The sequence below is a fragment of the Parasteatoda tepidariorum genome, chromosome 8 (assembly GCF_982258835.1).
Source record: "Parasteatoda tepidariorum strain Cologne lab strain chromosome 8, Ptep-v5.0, whole genome shotgun sequence".
Lineage (NCBI taxonomy): Eukaryota > Metazoa > Arthropoda > Arachnida > Araneae > Theridiidae > Parasteatoda > Parasteatoda tepidariorum.
This window is the reverse complement of record NC_141762.1, coordinates 100,911,037-100,938,246: the sequence shown is the minus strand read 5'-3', so window position 1 is coordinate 100,938,246 and position 27,210 is coordinate 100,911,037. Positions and strand designations below refer to the sequence as shown.

Genomic DNA, 27,210 nt, shown 5'->3' with positions numbered 1-27,210 from the left:
TGCGCCACCCATCCACAATTGAAATGGCCCCTTTTTAGGGGGTACAATTTGGTATGTCATAGATTCGAAGAAAAACATTTTCCCAATGTTAATAAAAACAAATATAAATTTAAAATAAAGAAAAAAGATTGAAAATAATATAATAAAGATTAAAAGAAAAGGTAAGAAAAATTATTAAAATAATATATTTTTAAAAATATATATATATTTTTTAAATATTAAAAAGCCGGAAAACAGAATAATGAAAACACATAATTTCGTTGTCATCTCACGCGATTATAACCACACAAAAAAACTGCTTTCTAATATTGTATTAATATAGTCAAAGCAAAATATAGCAATACAATAGTGTGAGGAGCACTAAAAAAATTTAAACGAAAAAAGGACACAAACATTCAGTAAAAAAATTAAGTAAAAAATATACGAGACAAAACATATCAAGCAAAAAACAGAAAATAAAATGCAGAACAAAACACAAAACGAAATCTATAAAGCGAGCAGCAAATTCAAATGAACTTACACAAACCGAAATCTTTCAAGAATGAATTCAAATAGTTTCGTAATAAGAATGCCGCATTACAAAATATGAAAACAGAAGAGCACATAGAAGTTAGAAGCGTAAATCTTTTATGGCGCGTTCGTACTGCAGTACTGAAAAGCGTTCGATTTGTTATTTACCAAGGATTGGCCCGAAAATGGATGTGTGCAAGGTAATAATATTATAGAAGATAATTTAAAGTTTATAATTAATAAGGGAGATATTTAATTATACAATTTTAATGGTTTTAAAAAATTAAAATTTATTTAAAAAAAGAAACATAATTTGCCCGATTTACACAGGTTTTTAGTCACGGATTTGCCCGAATTGAATTTGCCTATGGTAAAAATATAAATTTAGTTAACGAAGAAGTTTTTTATAAATTTAATTATAATAATAACATACAATTAATTCAATGATTTTATATAGAACTTAATTACTTTAGTTGGGTAACGATTGTTTTATTTTATCAAATTTTAAAAGAGTTTGTCGATTTGTTTTTTGGACATAACTACTTATTCCTTTAATTCTATTCATTTGAGTGAAAATGGCATTTAAATAGATGTTTTTGGAAACATTAGAATTCCAAGTAATTATTTTATTTATATTAAAAAAAAGTTAGCTAAGAGAGATGAAAAATTAGATCCTTATGATATTCCGTCAGTTTGAATAAAAATATATTTTCCATTGCAAAGATAATTATTAAAAAGACAAAAATTAATTCGAATTTCCCAATAAGCAAAATCGCAATTAAAGATGTTTTTAAAATCATTGTAATAACTTAAAAGAAGTTAGAAGTTAGGTTTGAGTTTAGAAGAAATGCTATTGAAAAGATCCTGAAAATCAAAAGTCGCAATAGAACTAATTTTATTATGTTTAATTATATTCTCAAATCGGTTGTTTATGAGTGATAATTCAACAAAAACAATCTTTAATAACATTGCTAATAAATTTATTAAGTAGATACAGAAAATGATGCCATGTTCAGTAAGGATAAGTATTAGATCCACATGCGATTGTTCTAAATTTTATAGGAATTTTATGAAATTTAGGACTGGAGGTAATAGGTAAGGAAATTGTATATTGCTAAAACGAAGAAAATTAAGAAGAACAGTAAGTACTATTTTCTGCTCATAAGTTGCAAGTATATAGAACTCATAAAAGAACTTCAAATTGTAGATAAAACATGGAAAAATTACAGAATAATGAAAAAAGAGAAAAAAAATTAATAAAAATACAGAAAAAAAATGTATAAAAATCCGAAGAAAAAAAAATATAATCTTTTTATCAGCTCACAGAAAGCACTCCTTTTTGGGGATATAATCATGTGAAAAGATTATATCTTTTTTTTCCTTTCGGATTTTTAAAATTTTTTTTTCCGTATTTTTATTAAGTTTTTTTCTCTTTTTATTTATTCTGTAATTTTTTGATTTTACTAAAGCGACTATGGTAATGTCAGCATTTATTTGAGAATGACAACAGTAAAAAGAAGAAAAAATTTTAAAATAGTAACTTCCATCTTTTTGCTAAATATGTGAATAAACACAAATAATGCTGTTAATTGTTTCATATAATTTTTTTTCCTAGCGAAAGTTTGAAACTACTCGGTCAGTTGCATATTATAACACACATTCTTTTCTATTCTTCCCCTCCTCCCCGGAAATACTATTATAGTTTCGGTTCTATAATCAAAACCCAGTGTCCAAACACAGAATGTGTGTTATCTTTAAAAAAGATGAAAAGAATGAAACTACAGTCAAACCTAGCTATAGTGAACCTTCAAGGGTACGAAATTTCGGTTCTCCATAACCGGGAGTTTACTATATCGGTCCTGCAAACAATTTTAATTAATTTTTCCCGAACTGCTCCTCTTATTACACATAATTTAAATAAATGATTCATTAAAAGAAATATAAAAATGATTAAAAAACAATATGTAGTAACAAAAAATGGTGTCAACTTTTAATTTTTATAACTCCTGGTCTTGGATATATAAAATATTTAGGGATGTGAAACTGAGATAGAAGAAGCAAACAAGAACAAAATGTTCATGGCTACATTCCACTGAATAGATGGTTTTAAAAATCGGTATTTTATATAAAAATTCAAAATGACCAACAAAAAAAAAAATCTGTCAAAGACAGAAAAAAGCTCAAAATATCCAATTTCCTCTCTTCTTTTGGTTCATTATATCCACAAAAAATAATATTATATGTATATAGCAAGGTACGGCAGCGAACATTTCGTTCACTATATCCGGGAGTTCACTATAAACCATGTTCACTATAACGGGGTTGGATTGTATTTCTAAATATGCTTAATTTCATCTCAGTTAATGTTCCTTTATAAGAGGAGTGTAATTTTTAAAATAACTACATGGAACTTTTTGTCAAATTTCACTATAAACCATGTTTACTATAACAGGGTTCGACTGTATATAAAAATCTCTGAAAGTTAAATTATATAAAATAAAATAAAAATTAATTACTACCATTCAGTTACATTAGTTAAAAAAATATCTTTAAAGAACGTTCAATGATGCTTACTATAAATCAGCCTTTATTCAAAAATTGCTTAAACTTAGGCTGATTAAGAGGAAGTCATTCTTTTTCTCGCGAGTTTCGTTATCGTTGAGGGAAGAAAAAAAATAATCATCCAAACTTTTGTTCACGATTTTCTCTTTATAACGTGTTTATCAATTTCACCTATAGAGCATCTTTAGGATCGTCTCCGACACACTAAGGGAAAAATTGTTATTGACAATTTAATAAATTTATAAACTTTAGATTCCTTTAAATAAAATTTAATATCAATGAGAAGTCAAAATGGATATTAGCTATGGGCATATCCATTTTGAAATATAATAATATACTATTTTTTATATAAAAAAAATATTTAATTTAGCTCTAAAAACAAATTTAATATTAAGAGTATTATATAAATTGAATAAAGAGTAAAAGATTTCATTTAAATAAAAGATTTAATTTATATTTAATTAGATAAAAGATTAAGAATATAATATAAATTTAATAAAGAGTAAAAGATTTAATTTAGACTTAATTAGATAAAAGATTGAGAATATAATATAAATTTAATAATGAGTAAAAGATTTAATTTAGCTTTAAAATCAAATTTAATATAAAGAGAATAATTTTTTTTCATAATAGTGCAAAAATAAGTTAGATAAAAAAGATGAAAAATTAGATCCTTATGATATTCCGTCAATTTGAATAAAAATATGTTTTCCATTGTAAAGATGATTATTAAAAAGAAGAAAATTAATTCAAATTTCCCAAAAATCAAAATCGCAATTATTAACTATTTGCAATTAAAACTGTGCATAGTAGTGACTTCAAAAGTAAACCCTTCTCGCAACAGCCCGTTGTAGGCAAGGGAGGTCACGAACGTAAGCGTCACATAATTCTGTGATCAATGGTATGATTATAGGGGTTAGCATTGCGCACAAGCCGCTTCCCACACAAACTGGTACCCACCGATTAGAAGATAGACTGCAAAGAGATGTTAGTTAATTAGCTTGCTTCATATCAATTTAAAATAATGCTTGCAGGGATGAAAGACTGGAACATAAAATTTTAAAAAGCAATTAAAATTGCATAAATATAATTTGGGGATGGTAATACAATTTGACTTGATTCGGATTCTTTTGGCCTTTAATAATAATTTGCATTTATGGTTATCAGTCGTGCAGTTGAAAAAACAACGTAAATGCTTAACACGGTACATTTCGAGAAAAGTATATTTTTTTATATACTTTAAATCAATTTCATGTACGTTTGATGAATCTAAGTTTGATTCTGAAGTTAAAAAACTACGTTTTAATATAACGTATTAACTTACTATATAAAACTTACTTATTTAACTTACTATATAAAAAAATTTTTCAAAATATTTGTCTTAGTGGTTGCGTTATAAAAAAAATTATGCGTTATAATCACTCCGAAGTTGAATTTTCTTTATACGCCACAGTGCTTAAAAAGTTTTAACACCTGAGCAAAAAGTAAAATAAACTATCGGATTACTGACTAAACTATCGGATCCAAGATGGAAAGATTTAGCTATGGTGGTTACACACATTTCTAGCTCCACAGTTTCAAGTTTGGGGGTTTCGATCATTATTTGCTTTAGGAACTATTTTCACATATTTTTACCCATTTTTTTACAAATGAATATTTGTTTTAGTGAACGTTTGAAATTTAGTTACTTATCTATATCTTATTCTTAATTATCACATTCTTAACTATATCTTATTCAATAACACTATTTTTCAAAAATAAATTCTATATTGTGAATTTAAAAATACATGCTTTTATTTGAAAGTGATTTGTTACATTAATTTCAAGAAAAAAAATTATTCCGACATTTATTTCTTTTAAATTAATTAAGATTTGATAACGTTATTTTCAAAAATGAATTTTGAACAAAAAAGTATTCTTGAATTTTTTTAATTAATCAAATGATATTAATTAATTAAATGAAATAAACTGTTCAGTATATGTATTTTAAATAAATTTAAAAATAATATATTAACATTTGTGTAATGGATCTTAAAAAACTATCAACTTTTTAAAACCATTATTCGCTTCGATTATTTTTAAAGCAAAATTTATATTTTATCGTGATACCGTATCTAATTTGAAACAATGGAAACTGAAATATCGATTACAAGGAAATATCAATTTACGCTTAAATAAACTTTAGAAACGATTTGATATTTTGTTTTTTTGAAACTATTAACAAATTTCATTTTTACTTTTGCATATTGCAATTGACAATTAATCGTATATTTTAAAATCATTTTAAGTAAGAATCGTTCTAGATGGTATTATTGTTCCAACCTTTCAAATGAAAAATATGTTAGTTTAATAAATATAAACTTTTTCTAAAAATATATGCATATTCTTTTTATTTTACTTTCAGTTAAATTTAACATTTCACCGTTCTTGTATAAGCTACCTTCACAAAAAAAAAAAAAAAAAAAAAAAATTAAATGCTGTAAAGTTTAAATGATCAGTATATAGAGAAATCCCAATACCATTCGAAATTGCTGATAGATAATAGATATTAAATAATTTCGAAAGATGTTTTTTTTCCTTGCAAAAAGCATGAAAAATCAGTAATACGTTCTTAGTATAATAGAGAAGACTTTAACTCCAACTTATTTCTTAGATTAGTTAAATCCTAAAAGAAGATAACAAATACGTTTATCAAATATTTAAATTTGACTTCTCAAAAAATTTTAAATTCAAACAAAACTTTTTAATGAATTTTTATGTCCCACTCTGACAAGAATTTAAAGTAATTTTTTACAGTTTTTTTGAAGTAAAACTTATGTAAACTGATATTTAGAATATAACTATAAAAATATAAGCTTCGAATAAGTTGCTTCGTTTTATTTTATCATTTTGTTATTTATATGATTGTTTATTTTATAAGCTTGAGTCTGAATATTAAAGTTAATCTGTAGATGTAACATTTATATTGAAATTTTTTAAGAAGGAACAAAAGAGAAAACTATTTATCCAGGTTAATCCTTAGGTTAAATAATGATTTTTCAAATATCGTTTATTTTGTTATGAATAACAACATATTAACAAAATGTTACAACATAAAGGAAAAAAAATCGAATATTTTTTTATTAAAATGTTCTTTTTTCATTTTTTGAAAAATGTTGACTTTTAAGAAGAAAAACAAAAAAATAATGACAAACAATTAAGGGGGTTGGTGGGCGGAGCAAGCAGAGTGTTGAGCATCTTAGTCCTATAAATCAATTTAATTCGGTACTAAAATTACTTATTTTAAATTTTTTTTTCAAATCAGAGTTACTTGAATACGTCTTTATACGCTTTAAAATTTTGCGAATGGTTTCATGATTATACATATTGAAAAGTCTAGAAATCGTTTGATTATTTTTAATGTATAAATGAACTCATAATTATCTGATTAAAACCGCTAGAAATTTTGAAATACGTTGAACCAGCGTTTATATCATTCAAATTTGATGCAACTTTCGAACATTTTTTTTCTTCCCATTACGATACCAAATTGAACTACATTGACATTAATTCGATTTGAACTGGCTAATACGGTCTAACTTGAATCGAAACTTGGTTCAATTTAAGCTTTATTAAGGATGGAGCGAATTTACACAAATTCGAGAAAGAAATTATACAACGGTTCAAGACATTATACTTTTAATGATCAACTCTTAGAGATATTTCACTTTTTATTTAAACCGTGATTATTGTAAGAGTTAACATTAGCGAATCATTTCAGAAATCTTTAAATGTAGTCCATATTATTTTCCAAAACAAAATTATTTACAAGTTTTAAAATCGTAAAGTCCTTATTATTCGTTTCTTAGTATATAAATATTAGTTCAAAACCTTATTACAGTCGGACCTCTATTTAACGAAGTCGCTAAATCCCAATAATAAGTTTGTGATATGGAAAATTCGTTAAATAGAAAATTACCTTTTGAAACACTTAAACAGCACAAAACAAGTTTTAAATTCCTAAACACTAGGCATAATTAAAATAGCAATGGATAGACCTTTATCTTGCAAACTAGTATCTAGTATTTATTTTATAAATCTTAACCATAGAAGAAATTTGCATGAAAAGCAAGAATAGAGTATAAGTGTTACACTGTCATGCTACATACATTTTCAACTGAAAAAAAAAAAGCTAAATTTATGTATCGAATTATAGCTGAATTTATTATAAAAATAATTTTAAACATATACTCCCACTTGTGTTCTTAAGCTTAATAGCTACTGATAAAATCCGTTAATTTCGTCTGAGTTTTTCGTATTAAATGCAAACAAAAAAGGAAAGGGAATTTACTGCTTTCTCTTCGAAAAACAATTAACCTCAAAAAATATGTTAGCAAGTTTTAAATGTTCTGAAATATTTTGGGAAAATGGATCTCAAAGAAAAGTTCGTTAAATAGAAAATTCACTTCGCTATTTGGAAGTTATTTTGCGAAGAAATTTCCAAAATGTTCTTGTTCATCGAAAAAAAATAGCAAAATGGAGAAATTCGAAAAATGAAATTTCATTAAATAGAAGTATTTGAATTTGATTGAGTTTTTCTCTCCGAAATCATTTAAAATAATTAATATTTCACTAAGCAGAAGGTCTAGAATACCTTAAACTAGAACTATTTAGTGAAGTAAGAGTAGGAATAAGTAGTATTTATAAAATGAATAACTTACCTAAAGAAGTCGGGTTTGCAATACAGTTTTCCGTCCCTTGAGAAACATTTATCTGCGAGTATTATTTGGCAGTCCCAGCATTTAACACATTTCGCGTGCCAGGCACGTTCTTCCACCTTCGACAAATATCTGTCCAAAATAGGAGAATCACAGCCAGCACACATAATCATCTTCATGATTAGATAAGTTTTGTCTGATTACCACATTTGCAAACTATGCTTCTAACTTCATGGGACAAATTGAAACAATTTATTTCAGACGATATTTATCACGGATTCCGTAAACAGACGATAATTCTCTCAAATTATCCAAACGATGTCAGGTCTCAAATGTAAATCATTCAACTTTTAAGATTTTCGATTTCATTGACATTCCGCAGAAGATTCCGCAACTTTAGTCAAGTCATTTCTAAAAAGAAAATGTACTTCGCAACCATTAAAATTCATATAAAAGCATAACCTTTCATTTTTTTTCTTTTTTTTTAACAAAATTTCAAGAGAATTATTTTTGATTGACTCATTTCTCAAAAGTAATGCTTAAATATCATATTGAGATTTTAAGTCAACACTTAAAATTCGAAAACACACGAACTGGAATCTAACAATCCATGAGATTACTGCTTCCATTATCAAATGACGAGAAATTTGGCAATCATTCATGAAAATTTTCGAATTATGTGAAAGCTATATAAATTGCACTTTTATGGAATATCTACTTTTAGAAACTATGCAAAAATAAAGACCAATCTCTTCCATTGCCATTCGTACATTTTTTTAAATTGTTATATGCTGTTTCGATTTGACAGCTCCGATTTCCAAATTAATAAAGACTCTATTCAGCAATTGCCAGAAATGTTATATTAAATTCTCCAACTGCAAACGATTTCTATAAATTGATCACGATCTACAGTTATAATCACCTTCCATTCACGTGTTGAACTCCAAATAATAGCGGGTTGACTGTTATGTTAGTCACGGAGCTCAGTCCTTTCGTCGACTAAATCATCCTACAGCAAGGTCCATGTCCAATAGGCGTGGTTTATAAAAGGCGTGGCATAAGGCGGTGCAAAAGTTGAACTGCGACGTCAATCATTTCTCGCTCATGCGTATTGAGGTTTATATATAAAACCCGAATCATTTTGAGAGGAAGCTGAAATTGAATTTCTTTCGGTAGCTTTTTGCTAATTGTGTCATCACTATGAAATTTTATGTCGCATTCAATGGAGGAAATTTAAAAAGGCAAAGGATTATTTTAAAAAGTTTAAACTTTACTTGCGATTCACCCTTTTATATTCTTATAGGAGATCTTTTTTAATTCGAACGTTTTCGTTAATTCAAAAAAAGTACTAAATAATTCAAAATTGCATGAATTCTCCTGGAATTTTCCATTCATATCAGTATTAAAATTTGATTATCATTCGAAGTTTTTTTCTACCATTTTGGTTAATATCGAAGACTGATAAAGCTTTTGCTTTCTAAATTTATTAATTATTATTTTTTTGGCCAGTTAATTAATTGTTGTTATAACGTCATAATTAATTTAAAATTAAGCTTTTCTAAACGAACGGTAACCTTAAAATTTAAGTTATTTCTAAAAAGCGTGCACGCAAATAAAGTGTAATGCATAAATAAAAAAAGGAACATCTTAATTACTTTTGATCGGATTCGTACGTATTCAAATCCAAGGTCGGAGGAAGGGGGTAGCAAGGCAGGCGATCGCCCAGATTAAGGGGGCACCTAACGCCACTCAGATTTAATGTTCCAATTGTTAATTTCCTCCTTATTTAAGATATTGTTTTGTTTCATAAAATATATTTATAGTCCTCTGATCACTATCTAATACTTACCTAATGAAACCTGGCACCATTTTCTCTAATTACTTAAATAAAATTCTTAACAATATTATTAAAGGTGTTTTTTGGATTATCACTAATAATCAAACGATTTTAGAATTTATTAAACAAAATAAAATGAATTATATTGCGACTTTTGATTTCCAGGATCTTTTCAATAGCATTCCTCTTTCTAAACTAAAAAATGTCCTTTTGAATTATTAGTACGATTTTAAAAATATCCTTGATTGCGATTTTAATTATTGGGAAATTCTAATCAATTTTTGTCTTTTTAGTAATTATCTTTACAATGGAAAAGATATTTTTCTTCGAATTGATAGAATACCATAAGGATCTAATTTTTTATCTCTCTCAACTAACTTATTTTTGCGCTATTATGATGAAGAAAAAAGCAGAATCTTAATATTAAAATTGTTTTTAAATTAATTGGTGATTTAATTATCTTTAATTTTCAAGATTATACAATTTTATTAAATATTTACCCCGAGGAATTAATCTTGCTTCGTAATCATGATGATAATATAAATTTTTTGGATTTGGGTATTATAAAATAAGAAAATATCTGCTTTGTTGATTCATATGATAAAAGAAATTATTTTAATTTTATTATAAGTAAACTAAGTACTTGGAATTCTAATGTTTCTAAAGACATCTATTTAAATATCATTTTCAATCAAATGAAAAGAATTAAAAGAATATGTCGTAATGCTTATTTATCCAAAAGAAAAAAAAAACAAATCGGCTAACTCTTTAAAAAATTTGATAATAAAAATGTATGCTATTGTAAATAAATTTACTAAAAACTTCTTTGTTGATTTATATAATTTTTTCCATGTGCAAATCCATTTCGAGCAAATCCGTAGCTAAAAATATGTGCAAAACAGGCAATTCATGTTTCTTTCTCTCTCCCTTTCATAAATAAGAGTTAATTTTCTAAAATCATTAAAATTGTATAATTAAATATCAATCTTTTTAATTATAAACATCTTTAAATTAAACAGTATAATATTACCTTGCTCGCATCCATTTTCGGGCCAATTCTTGGTAACTACAGCGCTTCAGTACTGTACTAAGAACGTGCTGTAAAACAAAATCCCTCTATTTAGGCTTTTACAGAGATTTTCGCTTCTGTTTTCATGTTTTATAATCTGGCAATCTTATAACGAAAATATTTTAAATCATTCTTGAAATGTTCACGCAAGTTCATTTCAATTCTCAACTCGCTGTATAGACGTCGACTTATGTTTTGTTCTGTTTATTTTACTGTTTTTTGCGTGATATTTATTACCTAATTTATTACTATTCTATTTTGTTTAAAAATAAAAATTATTTTTTTGAGTGCTCCTCACACTATTGTATTGATATATTTTGTTTCGGCTATATTGATACAATATTAGAAAGCACTCCTTTTTGTGGATATAATAGTGTGAGCTGATAAAGAGATTATATCTTTTCTTCGGGTTTTTTATTAATTTGTTTTTTTAACTAATTTTCTTCTCTTTTTTCATTATTATGTAATTTTTTTCATGTTTTCTCTACATATTGAACTTATTTTATGAGTTCTATTTACTTGCAGCTTATGCGCAATAAATAAAACTCATTGATTTTCTTAATTTTTCATTTTCTTTCAGTCTTTTTTATATTTATTGTGATGTATATATATGTATCACAATAAACACATTTTTTTTGTTGTTTAAAACGTTACTATATGCAGGGGTGATTGTGAGCCCAAGTCAAAATTCCGGAAAATTTCTTGAGTAAAAAAAAAGTTTAAATCGAATAATTAGAAAAAAATTGAAACAAGGTTTTTTCCTTTTTCTCAACATATCTTAGTTTACTTAAAATATTTTTAAAATTTTACACATACCTATGAACGACTTGGAGAAGTAATTGAAATTTACAAATATGTCTTTCTTTCTTGAGTTTATGATTATAATAACTATTTACTGATAAAAAATGAATATTAATCTTGAATATAAGCTTATAAAGTATCTGGCTCTTCCTTACAAACAAATAAAATAAACTGTGTTTTTAAGTTCCACCTTTGAAAATTTGATTTCCGGAAATTTTCGTGATCAATGATTTTTTGAAACGTTATAGAAAAATCCGGAAATCCGGATTTTTTCCGGAGCACAATCAGCCCTGTATGAGCTATATACGGCATGTTAGAAGACGAAGCTTCTCTTCCACAGTAAAGCAAGGTCTCTGAAAATACATCCAGCAAAGGTGTTCGGAATAGTATTGCTGGAACTATTGATTTTAAACGCGTAATTTTTGCCATCATAATATTCGCCAGGACTACATGCAGAATTTGATATGCCGACTACAATAGCTACGGTTTTTTCACACCAATTTCTGTTCTCCATGTTTGTTTGATTTTTAATTGTTTTTCTTCAGTTTTTAGAGTGCTTAAGTGTTCAAATAAAAATTAATTCAAGTTAATGATACAGCTTTATTTGATCATGATATTTTCATATTTAAATAAAGCATACAAAACATAGGTATTATTCGCTCACTGTGCACACATATGGAACATATTCACAGAAAAATTAGTGTGCTTAAATATTCAAATAAAAATTAGTTAAGGTTAATCATAAGAAATCCGAACTTGCAATTCCGAGACGAGGTAAGATTCGTTGTAAGTGAGTATTCACATTTCACAAAATAATTGCAGTTCATTATCTATTAGAAGCTAGTTCCAAATCGTTGTTGCTAAACTGAACTTATTTAATGAATAATAAAGAAACATCTCTTTCAAAGACTCAAAACGCATATGTCTCTCTGAAATATTTCAGTTGGTGGTTTTTCAAATCCGAAGGTAAAAGAAGAAAATAATCTTAAGCATAAATTTACATTGTCGCTTGTCTTTTAAAGAACTTTATAGACTCGTTGAGCATTTTCAAAGCAACTATTTTAAAAAAAAATAAAATAAAAGACTCAAAATCTATACTATTTCTCATCATGGAACAATAATATTCCTGGAATCAAAATATTAATTTTAAAAAAAAATGCCACTCTGTTTTTAAAAAAGAAAATAAGTCGCTATCATCCTCATGCCGATTATAAAGTTAAAAAAAAAAAAAAATTACTTCAAATAGATTGAATCCGCAGTTCTAAAGATATTATTCTTTTTCAAAAAAGAACTTTAAGATGGAACTTAAAACTAAAAAGAACAAAATTCTGGATTAAATACTTTCTTCGGTCATTTTATAGATATATATATAGTAGGTGAGGGTTGAATTAAAGCCGACCCCGATAATACGATTTTGGAACGATCGGGAGAATCGGTTTCTATTTCCCGCCATTTTAGGAGGTGACAGCACATTTCCCATTAAGGGCTACAAATTACCAACCCTTATTCTGCGAGCGATGAAAATGAACTACGGGAAATCTGATTTTCCGTGCGAACAATTTCTCTAGGCATTCGATTAAAGCGAATAAAGTGCTCTCACTTTCAAAGTAATTGGAACAGGTTGGGAAAAAAAAATGACTTATGGATAGGTTCAAAATATTTAATTATAAGTCGTTCTATACTTAAATCTCAAGAATTCTATAAAAGTAATATTATTTCAAAAATGTGCTTCATCATACTCTATTTAATAAAATAAAAAATACAATTTTTTTAAAAACTTTTGCTGTAATGTTCTAAAATTTATTCCAGATACATTAATTTTCGAATTTATGACGAGAATGATTTCCATTTTACTTGTGTTGCCAGTTTAGAAAAAAATTACTGCAGTGCACAAACCTCGTAAAAGGATTGCCATCGAATAACTAGAAAATAAAGATCATTTATCTAAATGAAATTTTTTTATGATGCTTTACAGTCCCTATTAGACGCACTATAAGATTCCAGGTAAAATCTTAATTATCAGGTAATACTATACAGCTTTAGTGTTTTTACTCGACTGTAACCGGTTTGCACTAGTTCGTGTATCAATGAGCTACATTAGAAGATATGGGATAAATTAGAAGATAATATAATAGACATAAATATAAGGATAAATTAAACATACATATAGAACACTTATTATATCAGGTATTATACAGTCAAACCCCGCTATAGTGAACAAAATGTTCGGTCCCGTGCCTTGCTATACCCGTATAATATTATTTTGTGTGGATATAGTGAACCAAAAAAGTGATGAAGTTGGATATAATGAACTTTTTTCTGTCTTCGACTAATTTTTTTCTTCATTTTTTTGTAATAATTTTGAAATTTCTACTTCAAAATAAATACATATACCGATTTTTAAAACCATCTATAGTGGGGAAGGTAGCGATGAGCATTTTTTTTCTTGTTTACTTTTTTTTATTTTACTTTCCCATCCCTAAACAAATCAAGTAGATGCTTCCAACCCAGGCAGATGATGCACCTGTAAGTTGTCAGTGGGATCAATATACATTTTCTGTCAGAGGGAATGAAAAATTATTCATTATTGGTCAAAAAGTTGGACACTAATATGCGTTGATAAGGCCTTCATTTCAACTCCTTTTTGCTCTGAGTGCAGTTAAAAAAAGCCTGCTAACAAGTGTCTCAAATTTAACTATGGCGAGCAGCAAACGAAAAATGTTCTTCATTGATAATAAAGTGGGCTTAATCAGAAAAATTGAAAATGGATGTAATCAAGCTGATATTTGCAGGGAATATAAACTATCCAAATCTACAGTTCGTAACATACGGAAAAATAGGCAATTAACAATTTCTGCTGATGAAAAAAATTTAAATGGCAGAAAAAAGTTGAGAGAAGCAGATCACAAGGATGTTGAAGAAGCATTACTGAAGTGGTTCAGCATTCAAAGAAGCCGCAATCTTCCAGTATCTGGACAAATGTCGATGAATTTGCTAAGCGATTTTATGAGATTACTTTCGTGTGTTCGAATGGCAGGTTAGACAAGTTTAAAAAGTGGACTAACAGAAATTCAGGAAAAATTATCTGAGAGTCGGGAAGTGTTTCCATATCTGATGTTGAGGATTGCTCATCAGCTAAAGATTACTAATTTTTTTTTTTTTGTACGCAAGACGAAGAGTAATAGAAAATAACACATTTTTTGCTACTACATAATATTTTTCAGTCATTTATTTGAATAACATGTAATAAAAGGGAGGAATTTGGGAACCATTAGTTAAACTGCCCGCATAACGGATATAGTGAACTTCCGGTTATAGTGAACCAAAATTTCGGTCCCTTGAAGGTTCACTATAGCGGGGTTTGACTGTATTAGTATATTATTTGTTTTTAATTATTTGATTTTACAATTAAAGTCAAAATTATTTGACGCACTGTAGTTTTTTAAAGATTGTTTTTTGCACGAGTTTATATGCAATACTTTAATATTTAAACATACATGTAATGGGCTTTTTTTTCTCCAAAAGATTTTTAATATACTTCCTATTTATATTTATTTTTAACGTATTGCATTACAATGCTAATCAATTGAACTTTTAGGCGTCCATTTTCTTTTGCGGTTAAACTTTTGGACTTGTTAAGAAATATCAGGAAGATCAACTGCGGAGGAATTCTTAATTAACTTCACACGAATTTTAATTTGAATTGTAATGTATACAAAATTTTACAGAACTTTAAAGAATATAATTTTAAATGAAAAAATTTGAATGATATCGGTCGGTAATTGAATTTAAAAAAAATTTAAATTCAAGTCAAATTAATGAAGAAATAGGCTTATTAGTTTAGGAAACGTAAAAAAATCTCCATTTCTCCATAGGTACAAATTGAGCCTCGATGGCTCAGGGGATAGAGCGTTCGTCTTCCAATGAGGTGAACCGGGTTCTGACAAGGCCGGATTAACCATTAAGCACACTAAGCACGTGCTTAGGGCACCAGAGAATAGTGGAGCACCACAAAGCCTAACTAAATGTTCGCAGTACATATTTTTTTTTTTTTTTTTGAAACATTGATAATAAATTTATTATTTTGAGCTTCCATTTTAAGAGTAGATAACAACCATTTCTAAGTACGAAATTTCACATAATAAGAGAAGAAAAAAAACGAAAGATGCTTTGTATCAAAAATTTTCGGTCTTATAATGAAATTAGATAGTGAATTTCTATGCGATAAAAGCTCTATTTATTTATCCATTACAATGATTCCATAACATACTGCTACGATTCATGTTTACAGAATATTTTTCGCAGTTGTAGCAAGTTAATACTCCGGCAATTTGATATTATTATGAAAAAAATTTTAATTTACAAAATTCTGATGCAATGGTTTGACGATGTAAAAAATTTGATTTTTGATGTGAAAAAAAAATCTATGTTAGGCATGTTTGCAGTTTTTGTGCATGTTTTTGTTTATTCTACATAAAATATTCGCTTTTACCATATTTTTAATTATATTCTCATTGCAACTTGAAAGGAAGTAATCAAATTACATAAAGGTTGTGTTGCAAAAATTTACGTCAAATAATTTTTTTTATTCACTAAATTACGAAAAAGGAGCTGTGTATAGGTATCATTTTTCGAAATTTCTTTGTGGAGGAGAGGTTAAATTTGCGAAAAATATGACCACTCACTTCGCATCACTTATGATTTTTTTAATCTATATATATCGAAATTAGATTTTAAGATTTAAAATATATACTACGTAATATGAATGCAAGCAATTTTTGAATAAGGAAAGAATTATAGGTTCCTTAGTCCTTAGAGTCTTGTATAAATACAAATGTTATAAAAGTTGAGCACAAAAGATGTGTAAATTCACAATGTGAATCGGATGCTCGTTGACGGTGAAAAATACGTTAAGAAGAGTACCCATTAAAACTAATTTAATTTTGAAAGCAAATCTTAGAAATAAGGAGCAATAAAATCAAATTTTCAATCATTGAATTTTGTTTAGTGCAAGTAAACTATATTTTGTGCATCTTATAACGAAATTTGTAAAAATTATAATTAAGAAATAAGAAAAGTACTGAAAATTTCAAATTAAAAATAAATAGCAAATTTAAGAAAGATATTTTTATTAATTGAATTTTAAAATATGTTTAATAACTAATAAGGAAAATCCTTAATGATTATGATTACATATATATACAATATATGTGTGTAATTTCATCAACTTTTATTATGATGATAATTTGAACATGTAAATATTTTGAATATAATAATATTATTTCTGTCACTAAAAAAAATTTAATAGTTGTGCTTAATTTTTACTTGTTGCTCGTGTGTAAATCAGATTGAAATAAATAAATAATCAGTTAAGGTATTTCCATTATCCATTTAACTTTTTCTTAAAATAAAAATTGGTCATTCTGCATAAACGACTGGGAAAAATATTGTTGTTCCCTGTTATTTTATTATAAGTAACAGACTTCTGGGAAACGTGGTCAAAAGATGTATATTGCCAGCATTCAATTCCATGAATTCGAAGGTTCCTGAAAAGGACCACCGTGATTGTCACCAACATATGTGATAGCATACAAAGCTAAATTTTCTGAGAAGAAACACTTTAAGGGCAAGACAAGTGTAACCAATTGATTTACTACAGACAGAGAACATCCTTTCATCTCAGATATCTTTAAGCATCCTATAGGGGACTCATTCCCCCTTCTTTTTCTTTCTTTTTTTTTTTTCGAAAGAAAAAAGGTTGCATATCTCAGAAAATTCAAATTGTTTTCCTTTCGAGGGGGGGGGGGTAGAGATAAAAATAAATGGTGACTTATAAGATTGAAGAAAGTGGGAGGTCTAGTAAAAGAAAAGTTTCTTGATTGACATAATTTTTAACCAATAACATTATTTATGCTACAATCAGTAACTAATTTCTCGTATTTACACACCCCCGTGTATGCGTGAATGCACAGAATGTGAGTGCACTGAATCCTACATGAATGCACCGAAAAAGTTTATTCTACTAAAACATTATTCTAAATTATTGCTTTTGAAAGCATGCTGTAATAGTGTAAAGCTGATTCTGCTTCAGGTAGTAGCTAAACCCTTCAAATAATTTTATCAATAATAATTATTTATCGATCAATATTGATTGTGTCTAAATCAATATAAGTGAAGAGTTTAATTTTCCTAAAGAATTATTATATTTTAATAATAAAAAATTAATTAAATTTAAATGTAAAAATAAAATTACAATTATAAAAAATTATATAGTTTTTTTTTTGCATTTTAAGCATTCTATTGCACAATAATACTCAAAAGTAATAAAAACAAATTTCAAGTTTTTGTTAAAAATACAATGTGACGTATTTTTTAAGATGGGAAGATGCCGTATTATAAGTTTTAAGAAGTAATTAAATTTTTTAAATGATTGATCTTATCGAAATAAATTTCATTCTATGACGTTATAATTAAAATAGTTATTCGATTAAAAATAAAATTTTTAGGTAACAATACACAAGATTTACTTCGATTTATTTTACGAATTTGTCTTTAAATGTTGTAAAGAATATGTAAAATATTTAGTACATAAAATTTTAGTAGGCAAAATAGATTTTAATAGGTTTAAGATAAATGTTGGTTTAATAAAATTACCTACAATACTTCTGTTTATGTTTCCAAGGATTATATTTTTCCAAACCTAAAATTATTTTCTATAAAACTAATGTGGTATTATGTACGCGTATGCATACAGGAATAAAAAATATCGTAACCAGAAAAAAGTGAATAAATTAAAAATGATGGTTTGTTATTTTCTACTGATTATTATTTAAGTTTAGTTTTTATATTATATTCATTGTTGCTATACTTATGTTTTCGTTTTGTATTATAAAAACACGAATGTTCCGAATTTGTAAATGAAAATCTAATCATTGAATTTATAGTTATTTAAAGTGTTTTTTTATGCATTTATTTACTTATTGAGGACAGAGTTTTAATTTACTGTAACAGCTTTTTCAGACGTAAGTTACAGCTATCACAGTTTTAATGCAGTAGTTTTAAGCTAAGTACAGGTTTAATGCAGTAGTTTTAAGTGATTTCTATCATTTTTTCTAAAAGGTCATTTTTTTACTAGTCAAATTATGATTTAATTGATAGTTATTTATTGCTCTTAAGCTCTTCTGTACCTTTGACAGGTCAACTAACTACGAGAATGTCCAAAATATTAAACAAAATAGTAATAATTCTATTAGATAATTAGTTCTGTTTTCCACAGATGCAATCTAGAGTGAGTTGTCATCAGTTCATTTCTGATTTTTAATCCAGATTTTATGGGATCATTTAAGATAATTGTTGCATTTATAAAATTACTCATCACTATTTTTTCCCTTCATTTCTCTTCCTATCATTATTAATATATTAGGTTTAATAAGGAAAAAGGAATAATGAAAAGCATTATTATTTGTAAAAGTTATGTGTTATTATATACAGTGCGTAAAATTAAAAAAGTAAAAAACCTGAATAACTCTTGATTTAAAGATCGGATTTTAACTTACTAGATCTCAATCTAAATGGTTTGAGGGCCAAACTTAAAATATGCTAATTAGTTAGTGCAGAAGATATTTTTTTAAGTTATAAAATCGGGCAAGCGTGCTTCCTCTACCTACATATGTATATGTTGTTGTTGTTGAATTTGGATATTTGTCTCTCAAAATATGGATGGTATTGACAATATGGAAATTAAAATCCCAAAAGCTTTTTTAGGTTGAAAGTTTGGGCTCCTTTATTTAATTGCAGTTTTCATGCATTTCGCCATGTCTCGAGAACTTTTGAAACGAATTGAAAAATTTTTGCACTTAATAATAAAATTCTTTAACCTAAAAATAATTCCCTGTCAAAAATATTTTTTTCAAAATTATTCATTATTAATAGTCGGAACAATTTTGAAATCAAAAATATACAAATTATTACATAATTTTAAGGAATATTAATTTAAATAATAAAATACAAAATTTGAACAAAATCTGTCAAAAAGTTCTTGAGAAATTAAATGTTAAATATATAACTTTTTTAAAATTGAAAGATTCAGGTTTATTTGATTGATTTAGTACAGATTAAATTTTGTATTTTGTCATTTAAAATGACATTTGTTAAATTTTCAATTTAAAGTCCTTTCGACTATTCTCTTAATAAATAAAATAATATAAAATTAATTTTATTATTGTGTGCTAAAATTTTTTAGCTCGTTTGAAAAATTCTCGAGATATGGTCATTTATTTCGAGAGTCAAGAATTCGAATCATTTGGAAAAAAAAAGGTATATACCTTTTTTTTTTTTAAATTTTTTTTCCAAAAAACAGACACGTACTTTTTCTAAAAAAATATATATAAAAATATATAAGCATATGCTTTTTTTAGAAAAAGTACGTGTCTGTTTTTCTAATTTAAAGTATTTTGAGTCTTAGTAAATAAAAGTTCAAACTTTCGATCATAAGTTATTCAAAGTGTTTGCTTTTTTGCAAATACACACAAACATAAGTTATTTTTTTTTTAATATTAATTGAAAAGTTTTCAATTGATTATATTATTTAAAAAAAATTTTTTGATTTAATTTGAATAAGTATTTTTTTTACAAATTTTTTTTTTTAATATTTTGAATTAACACGTGACTTAGTACTAGATATATTTTTTATTGTTAGAGGGGGGAGGGCACCAAAATATTTTCAGTGCTTAGGGCCTCAAGAGGTCTTAATCCGGCCCTGGGTTCTGATCCCAGCGATGGCTGGTCGATACGAATCCGCAACCGGCTTGCACCCACCACAGTGCTGACATGAAATATCCTCTGTGGTAGACAGATCATGGGTTAGAGTCCCTTTGCCGTCTGGCTAACCATGGAAGGTTGTCGTGGTCTTCCTCTTCATGTAACGTTTAGTTCCATCAAAAAGTCCTCCACGAAGGTACATTTTCTCCCAATACTTGATCCAGGAGTTCCATTGTCTTCGGGATCGGGTTCAAAATGACAAGACTACGGAATTAAACTTTAGTAGTCGTAAACCAGTAAAACTAGGTCGGCTGTTCAACGACGGTTATAAAATAAAATAGGTACAAATTGAAATGAAAAAAAAGCTCCGAACTAAAAAGCAAAATTAACGGAAAAATGTTTTTAATTTATTTAGCAGAAGAGTTGAAAATCACCATAATATAATTGACACCAATGATGTTTAATTGATTTTGGTAATAAATACTTATCAAAATGATAGAAATAAACTACATCAAAATGAATGGAAAACTGTTACTTATTCGTATAAGAGAGGAGTAAGAAATTGCCAAATTAATTTTGGCAGTAGATACTAATTGAAATAAAAAAAAAAAAAAAAAAAAAAAGCTAAGTATACTCTACATATTACATAGTCCAGTCACATTAATGTGACTGCCATCGACCTTCGACGTGAATTTGAAATAACCAACCATAGAAGGCAGCACATTGCCTAGGAAGGTATATAAAGGGCGTTCGAGGAAATCATTGCAATTCACGATCACAACGCTCAAACACGCCATCTGGGGAGAATATCGGTTCCATGTCGTGACCCACCCCTTTCCCTCTCTTCTCAGTTGTATAGAAATGAACTACAACATTTTCCACTTTCTTTTCCATTTTTCGTATTCAATTGTCAAATTTTTTTTTTTTTAATTTCTACGAAATTCAATGTAGTTTTCAGCTCCATAGAGTTTCTAAACTGAAAAGTTTTTAATCCATCTGGAAATCAAGACAGAAACTTACATAGAATTATTACATTAATTATATACTTCCTTCTCCTATGACTAATGGTGAAAGCATGCGAAGTGTTGACATAGGTAGAGAGTTCTGCTCTACGCCACCTGTAGCCCATTTCGTCTGCCAATCAGTGATGTAATGATTTATCCGACAAAAGTGTATAATCAACGGCTTTCGGACCAAAGGTGTTAGTATTTCCGAAGCGGCTAATTTTGTAAACTATTCGCGTGGCGCCCTGTAAAAATATACCGTACTGTACTGTGTTATCTAAAATCAGCTACGTGGTGGGTGCCCCACGGGCCATATATAACAGGGGTGAACAGACGAGTAACCGGTAAGTAAATGACCACTCAAGTGAACTGTAAAGTTTAAAAATATTAAAGAATTTATAAAAGCAGACGATTGTAAAGTCTAAAAATATTAAAGAAATAATGGGTTTGCAAAATCATAATTAAAATAAAGTAAACGCATAAAGAGATAAACTTAAAATAAAAGCAGACGATTAAATTAGAAGTCAATATTTAGAACGACAGAGTTGTTGATTCTTTTTTAGATTAGTTTTATTGTGGAATTTGAGTTTCCTTATATCCCGTTACGGGTTTTCCAGTTGTTTATGATGTTTTCACTATCCCGTTACGGGTATTGCATATTTCTTAATGTTTGTGTTTGTTAATAAAAGTTTTTATTTAAAAGAAAAACTGAATAGTTCTTGATATAGCTTATGATACGTTACAGAACCAATGTGTCTCCTCAACGACGGTTGCAGCGTATGGGTTTCCGCAGTAGATGCCAGGTATATCAGAGTGCGTAGCCAAATCTTTGAACAAAAAATATTTTTAAGCACTATATATGTTACCGGCAAAGTAAGAAACGCCGGCATTGTATAGAATGCCGGATGTTTTTAGGCATGGTATGAAATGTAAGTATTATTACATACTTTCCCTAGGCATTGTATATAATGCCTAAGCATTCTATAGAATGACAAATGCTATTTAGGCAAAGTATGAAATAAACGTCCTGATGAGGTTATTATGTAAATGATGTGCATGTTACTGTGAATGACCGAAATCGGTGGTTATTGACTTTCACCGGTGAATGTTGACAATCACAGAGTCGCTTTGGTGAATGTCCGAAATATTTATTACATCCGATTTGATATTAATTTATTCGTGGATATAATTACATTTATTCGATATTTTAATACTTACTGACGATAGATTAGAAGAAACATCAGTGTTTGGAGTATTGGGTAAATATATACCGGGCAGTGGCACTTAACTAGACCATTGGTAAATGTCCGAAATATATACTAGGTCTAGTTAAGTGCCACTGCCGGGTATATCCTACACTGAAGATTTTTTAGGGTTCAGTGCCCCTGCCCGGTATACCCTACACTGATGTTTTTAAGGTTCAAGTGCCATTGACCAGTATATCCTACACCGATGTTCTTTTAAGGTTCAGTGCCACTGCCCAATATACATTTGCCCGGTATACCCTACACTGGTAATTTAAGGTCAAGTGCCATTGCCCGGTATACCCTACACTGATGTTTTTTTTAAGGTTCAGTGCCATTGCCTCGTATACATTTGCCCGGTATATTCTACACTGATGTTTTTTAAGGTTCAGTGCCACTGCCGATCTACATTTGCCCGGTATTTATCTTCTAATCTATCGTCAGTAAGTAGTAAAATATCGAATAAATGTAATTATATCCGCGAATAAATTAATATCAAATCGGATGTAATAAATATTTCGGACATTCACCTAAGAGACTATGTGATTGTTGACATTCACCGGTGAAAGTCGACTCTCCAGATTTCGGTCAGTATCTGAGATGTATTTTATACTTTGCCGGTTTCTCATTTGGCATTCTATAGAATGTCTAGGCAATGTGTGAAATATAAATCATTTCATACTTTACCGGCTAATTTTAGGCATTCTACCTGCATACAATGCCGGACTTCATACTTTGCCGGTATCATATACATTAACAAAAGGCAAAATAATTTTCAAAGACTTTGCATGATCATGATAAAATAAGTAGTTTCTGATCTTTTCTTCGTGAACTCTTTTCCTGAATATATTAGCCCCCATAAAAAGATCAAGAGATTTTTCACTTGGATATCAGAGGGTGGAAAATGAAGCCTGAAATGGAGAATATATTGCAAAATGCAGCAGAGTTGCACATAAGAATGCAATAATCTCACAGATTTCAGCTCAGTAGATGCACATGTGGACTCGCAAGTATTTCATCAAAAATGTAGAATGATTGGAGCTTTCATGCGCTATGAACAAATGTGAGCCGAAATAGCCAGTGGTTGAATGAATTGTGAAAACGTTGAATAGAATAACAATGTGAAAAGCAGGCTTTTGCATAATACGTGTTAAAAATTGACATGTTAAAAAAAAAAGTTCATTTTCGAAGAGGGAAAATTAAGCACATTTTAAAAACATCCAATGAAAAAAGTACCTTTAAGGGCTTTTAAAAAACGAAAATAAGCATCTTTAGGCATTTTTCAAAACGCTATGCACTTATGACTGCTGTTTCATCGGCGATTAAGGCTAGAATTTGCTCGCCAATACAACTGGGCGTCTACTCAGTGGCAGGAGTTTTTTTTTTTTTTTTTTTTTTTTTTTTGAAAAATCACGTTTTTATGCTCCTTTGGACAGATGAATGTGGGCGCGCATGGCATGAAGTGTTTAAAAGCTAATATCCTTTAACAATTACCGAAAGGATAGAAGTTGGAGGAGGGAGCATTATGGTCTGGGGAATGCTTTCGTGGCATACCTTGAGTGGACTTATCATTGTGAAAGGCACACGCATGCGTCCTTGCTGATAACGTTCACTCGTACATACGACCTTTATTTCATCACGAGTACGACAAATACGTCGATCAGGTTGTTCATGCCATGAATCCTCAAGGGCGTAACCTAGTGCTACTGGTCACGGCATGGGTCCACATTCCAGTAGAGAATCCAACTGAATCTCTTCCTAACAGGGCCGGATTTAAACTTAGCGGAGCTATAATATGATCAACTATATTTTCAATATACCGAAAGCCACTGCGGCATGTCCCATGTCCAAGAGGCCGTGGGTTCGATCCCCGCCTGCCGAAGACTCCCCGTGTAGTAAATGGTGACTGATGCACGTTAAATATGTCGAGTCACAAAGTCCCCCATACTCCCATAACAAATCATACCTCTGGGGGTACTGATCCAGGAGTTTCCTTGTCTTCTGGATTGGTTCAAAATGACAAGGCTACGGAGTTGAACATTAGTAGTCGTAAACCCAGTATTGGGTCAGCTGTTCAACGACGGTTATAAAATAAAATTGAAAGGGGATAGAGTGTTCACTTTCTAATGAGGTGAACTAGGGTTCGAATCTCAGCCATGACTAGTCGATACGAATTCCGCATCCGTCTGGCACCGACCACAGGGCTGACGGGAAATATTCTCAGTGATAGACGAATCATGGGCTAGAGTCCCCTTACCCGCAGGTTAACTGTGGGAGGTCTTCTTCTCCATGTAACGCAAATGCGGATTAGTTCAGCCATAAAAAGTCCTCCACAAAGACAAATTTCTCCCTATACTTGATCCAGGAGTTTACCTGTCTTCTGGATTGGGTTCAAAATGACAAGTCGAAACATTGGTAGTTGTAAACCCAAGAGTGGGTCAGCTGTTCAATGACGATTATAAAGTGAAAAAAAAAATAATCAATAGTAACTTAGCCGTGATGGCTGGTTGATACGAATTCGGCACCTGGCTCGCATCGACCAGAGTGCTGACGAAAAATATCCTCAGTGGTAATATGATCATGGGTTAGAGCCCCCCCCCCTACCGTCAGGCTAAGTGTGAGGTTTTCCTTTCCATGTAACACAAATGCGGTTTAGTTCTATTAAAAAGTCCTCCCCGAAGGCAAATTTATTCAATACTTGATCCAGGAGTTCCCTTGTTGAGCTACGGAGTTGAACATTGGTAGTCGTAAATGCAAAGTTGGATCGGCTGTTAAATGTCGGTTATAAAATAAAATCTTTCGAAATTAAATAGGAAAAATTCTTTATATATTAATAAAAAATTTGCAAATTTTAATAATCAACAATTACTGAGCAATAATTTGAATAAATATTTAATGAAAAGTACAATGAAATAAACAGAAAAAGAATTTTGACCAGATGTAATAATAATAATGTAAGAAAATAAACAGTTTGCTTCAATATGATCCAATGTCAGTATGATGCTTGCCCCAGAATTCTAGGTATCAACTGGCCTTTTGTTACTTTTTGATTGAAATTCTTCATTCTGTTAAAAAAAAAACATAAATAAATTGAAATTTTATTTATGAAATAGTTTTGAATGAAGGTGATTACAGGTGTCCTGTCATCTTATGAAAAAACCATTTTGTGATTAATAATATACTATCTGGTTAAAAGTATCCGGTTGTTATGGTGGTGGATGCATAATGGTGTGGGGGTGTTTCTCATGATTTGCCCGGGGTTCACTTTTGTTCGTGGTTGGAAACATGAACTCTGGGTTGCATAATTTGTCTACAGTAAAAACTCCCCCCCCCCCAAGCCTGAGGCCATCTGCTTCTATGGAAACAAGCATAGTGTATTTCAGGGAGGGTAGTTTCTCGTCCCTGTAGGGCTAACGTAGTAGATTGAAGAAAAAGATTCCCTTTCTCTCGCTGATACCTCGAGCAGAAACCTAAACACAGGGTTGATACTCAAACCTGAAAAAAAAATTCCCCGTGTTTTCCCTGTACATATTACACACAATATATTGAAAGGAAACAATAATTACTGTGCTCTTGCGTGAGCTATATTAGACTAACTATATTTATTAGTTTTAATTGCTGATGATGAACAGATGAACAAACTTAAATAATGCTATAGTGAATGAAATAGTTTAGTATAGCTGAAACACCATGGTTAAATATCCCATAGATTACACTTTGAGCCATTTTTTAAAAGATAAAAGTAAGAAACAAAATTCCCTGTATTTTCCCAGTTCGTGAAGAAAAAATCGAAATTCCCTGCATTTTAGGTGATTTTAAAATTCCCTGTATTTTTCAGGTTTTCCCTGTTCAAATTGGAAATAATATAAGCACTTACATTTAGCGAAAAATAAGTATATAAATCTTAATCTGAAGAAAATTTTTCAAACCATTACTTATTATTTATAATTGTTGTAACGCCGGCCAGGTGGCCGAGCGGTTAGCGTGCCTGACTGCGAAGCCATAGGCTGCGGGTTCGAATCCCGCTCTGGGCATGGATGTTTCTCTCTCTCTTTGTGCTGTCCTCTGTTGTGTGTGTGTATGATGTGTGAATGTGGCCCACCCTATAAACGGGTTTGTGGTAGTGTGGCGTGGGCAGTGTTGCTCGCCTCCGTGACTTTGGTTCACAGGTGCCCACTGGGTAACGCGAAAAGAGCAACATTTCTGGCATAGTATAGGCAAAGATTCAAATTCAGTGCCTGCCATTGAAAAAAAAAATAATAATTGTTGTAACTAATTACTAATTATTTTATAACTGTTGTTAAACAGCTGACTAAATTTTGGGTCTACGGCTACTTAAGTTCAACTTCACAGCCTTGTAATTTTGAACCCAATCCAGAAGACAAGGGAACTCCTGGATCAATATCAGAAATTTGCCTTTGTGAAGGACGTTTTTGATGAAACTAATCCGCACTTGCGTTACATGGAGAGGAAGACCACGATAACCTCCCTCAGTTAGCCAGACTGCAAGGGGTACTTAAACACTCAACATACAGCAGTGCTGGCAATAACACTATTGGCTGAGGAATAAGAGAAGTATTTTTGCCATTAGCGGACATTTTATTACCAAACAATTTCGTTTTAAAAATTTATCCTACAAATAGAGAGAAATTTCAGAACATACGGGTAAACAGGCGATAGTCGTAAGATACACGAGTCGTCGTTAAAAATCAGGAGAATTGGCAGG

At 29.5% G+C, this 27,210-nt stretch overlaps 1 protein-coding gene across 3 annotated transcripts in view; it reads right to left on the bottom strand.

Moving 5' to 3' along the window:
* The window catches only part of LOC107449459 (uncharacterized), a 156,492-nt gene that overhangs the window by 90,272 nt on the left and 39,010 nt on the right, over window positions 1-27,210 (bottom strand). For all 3 annotated transcript variants that reach the window (XM_087169515.1, XM_087169513.1, XM_087169514.1), the window contains exon 13: window positions 10,637-10,704. In XM_087169515.1, the coding sequence (XP_087025641.1) occupies window positions 10,637-10,704 (68 nt within the window). The remainder of the gene's footprint in view (window positions 1-10,636; window positions 10,705-27,210) is intronic.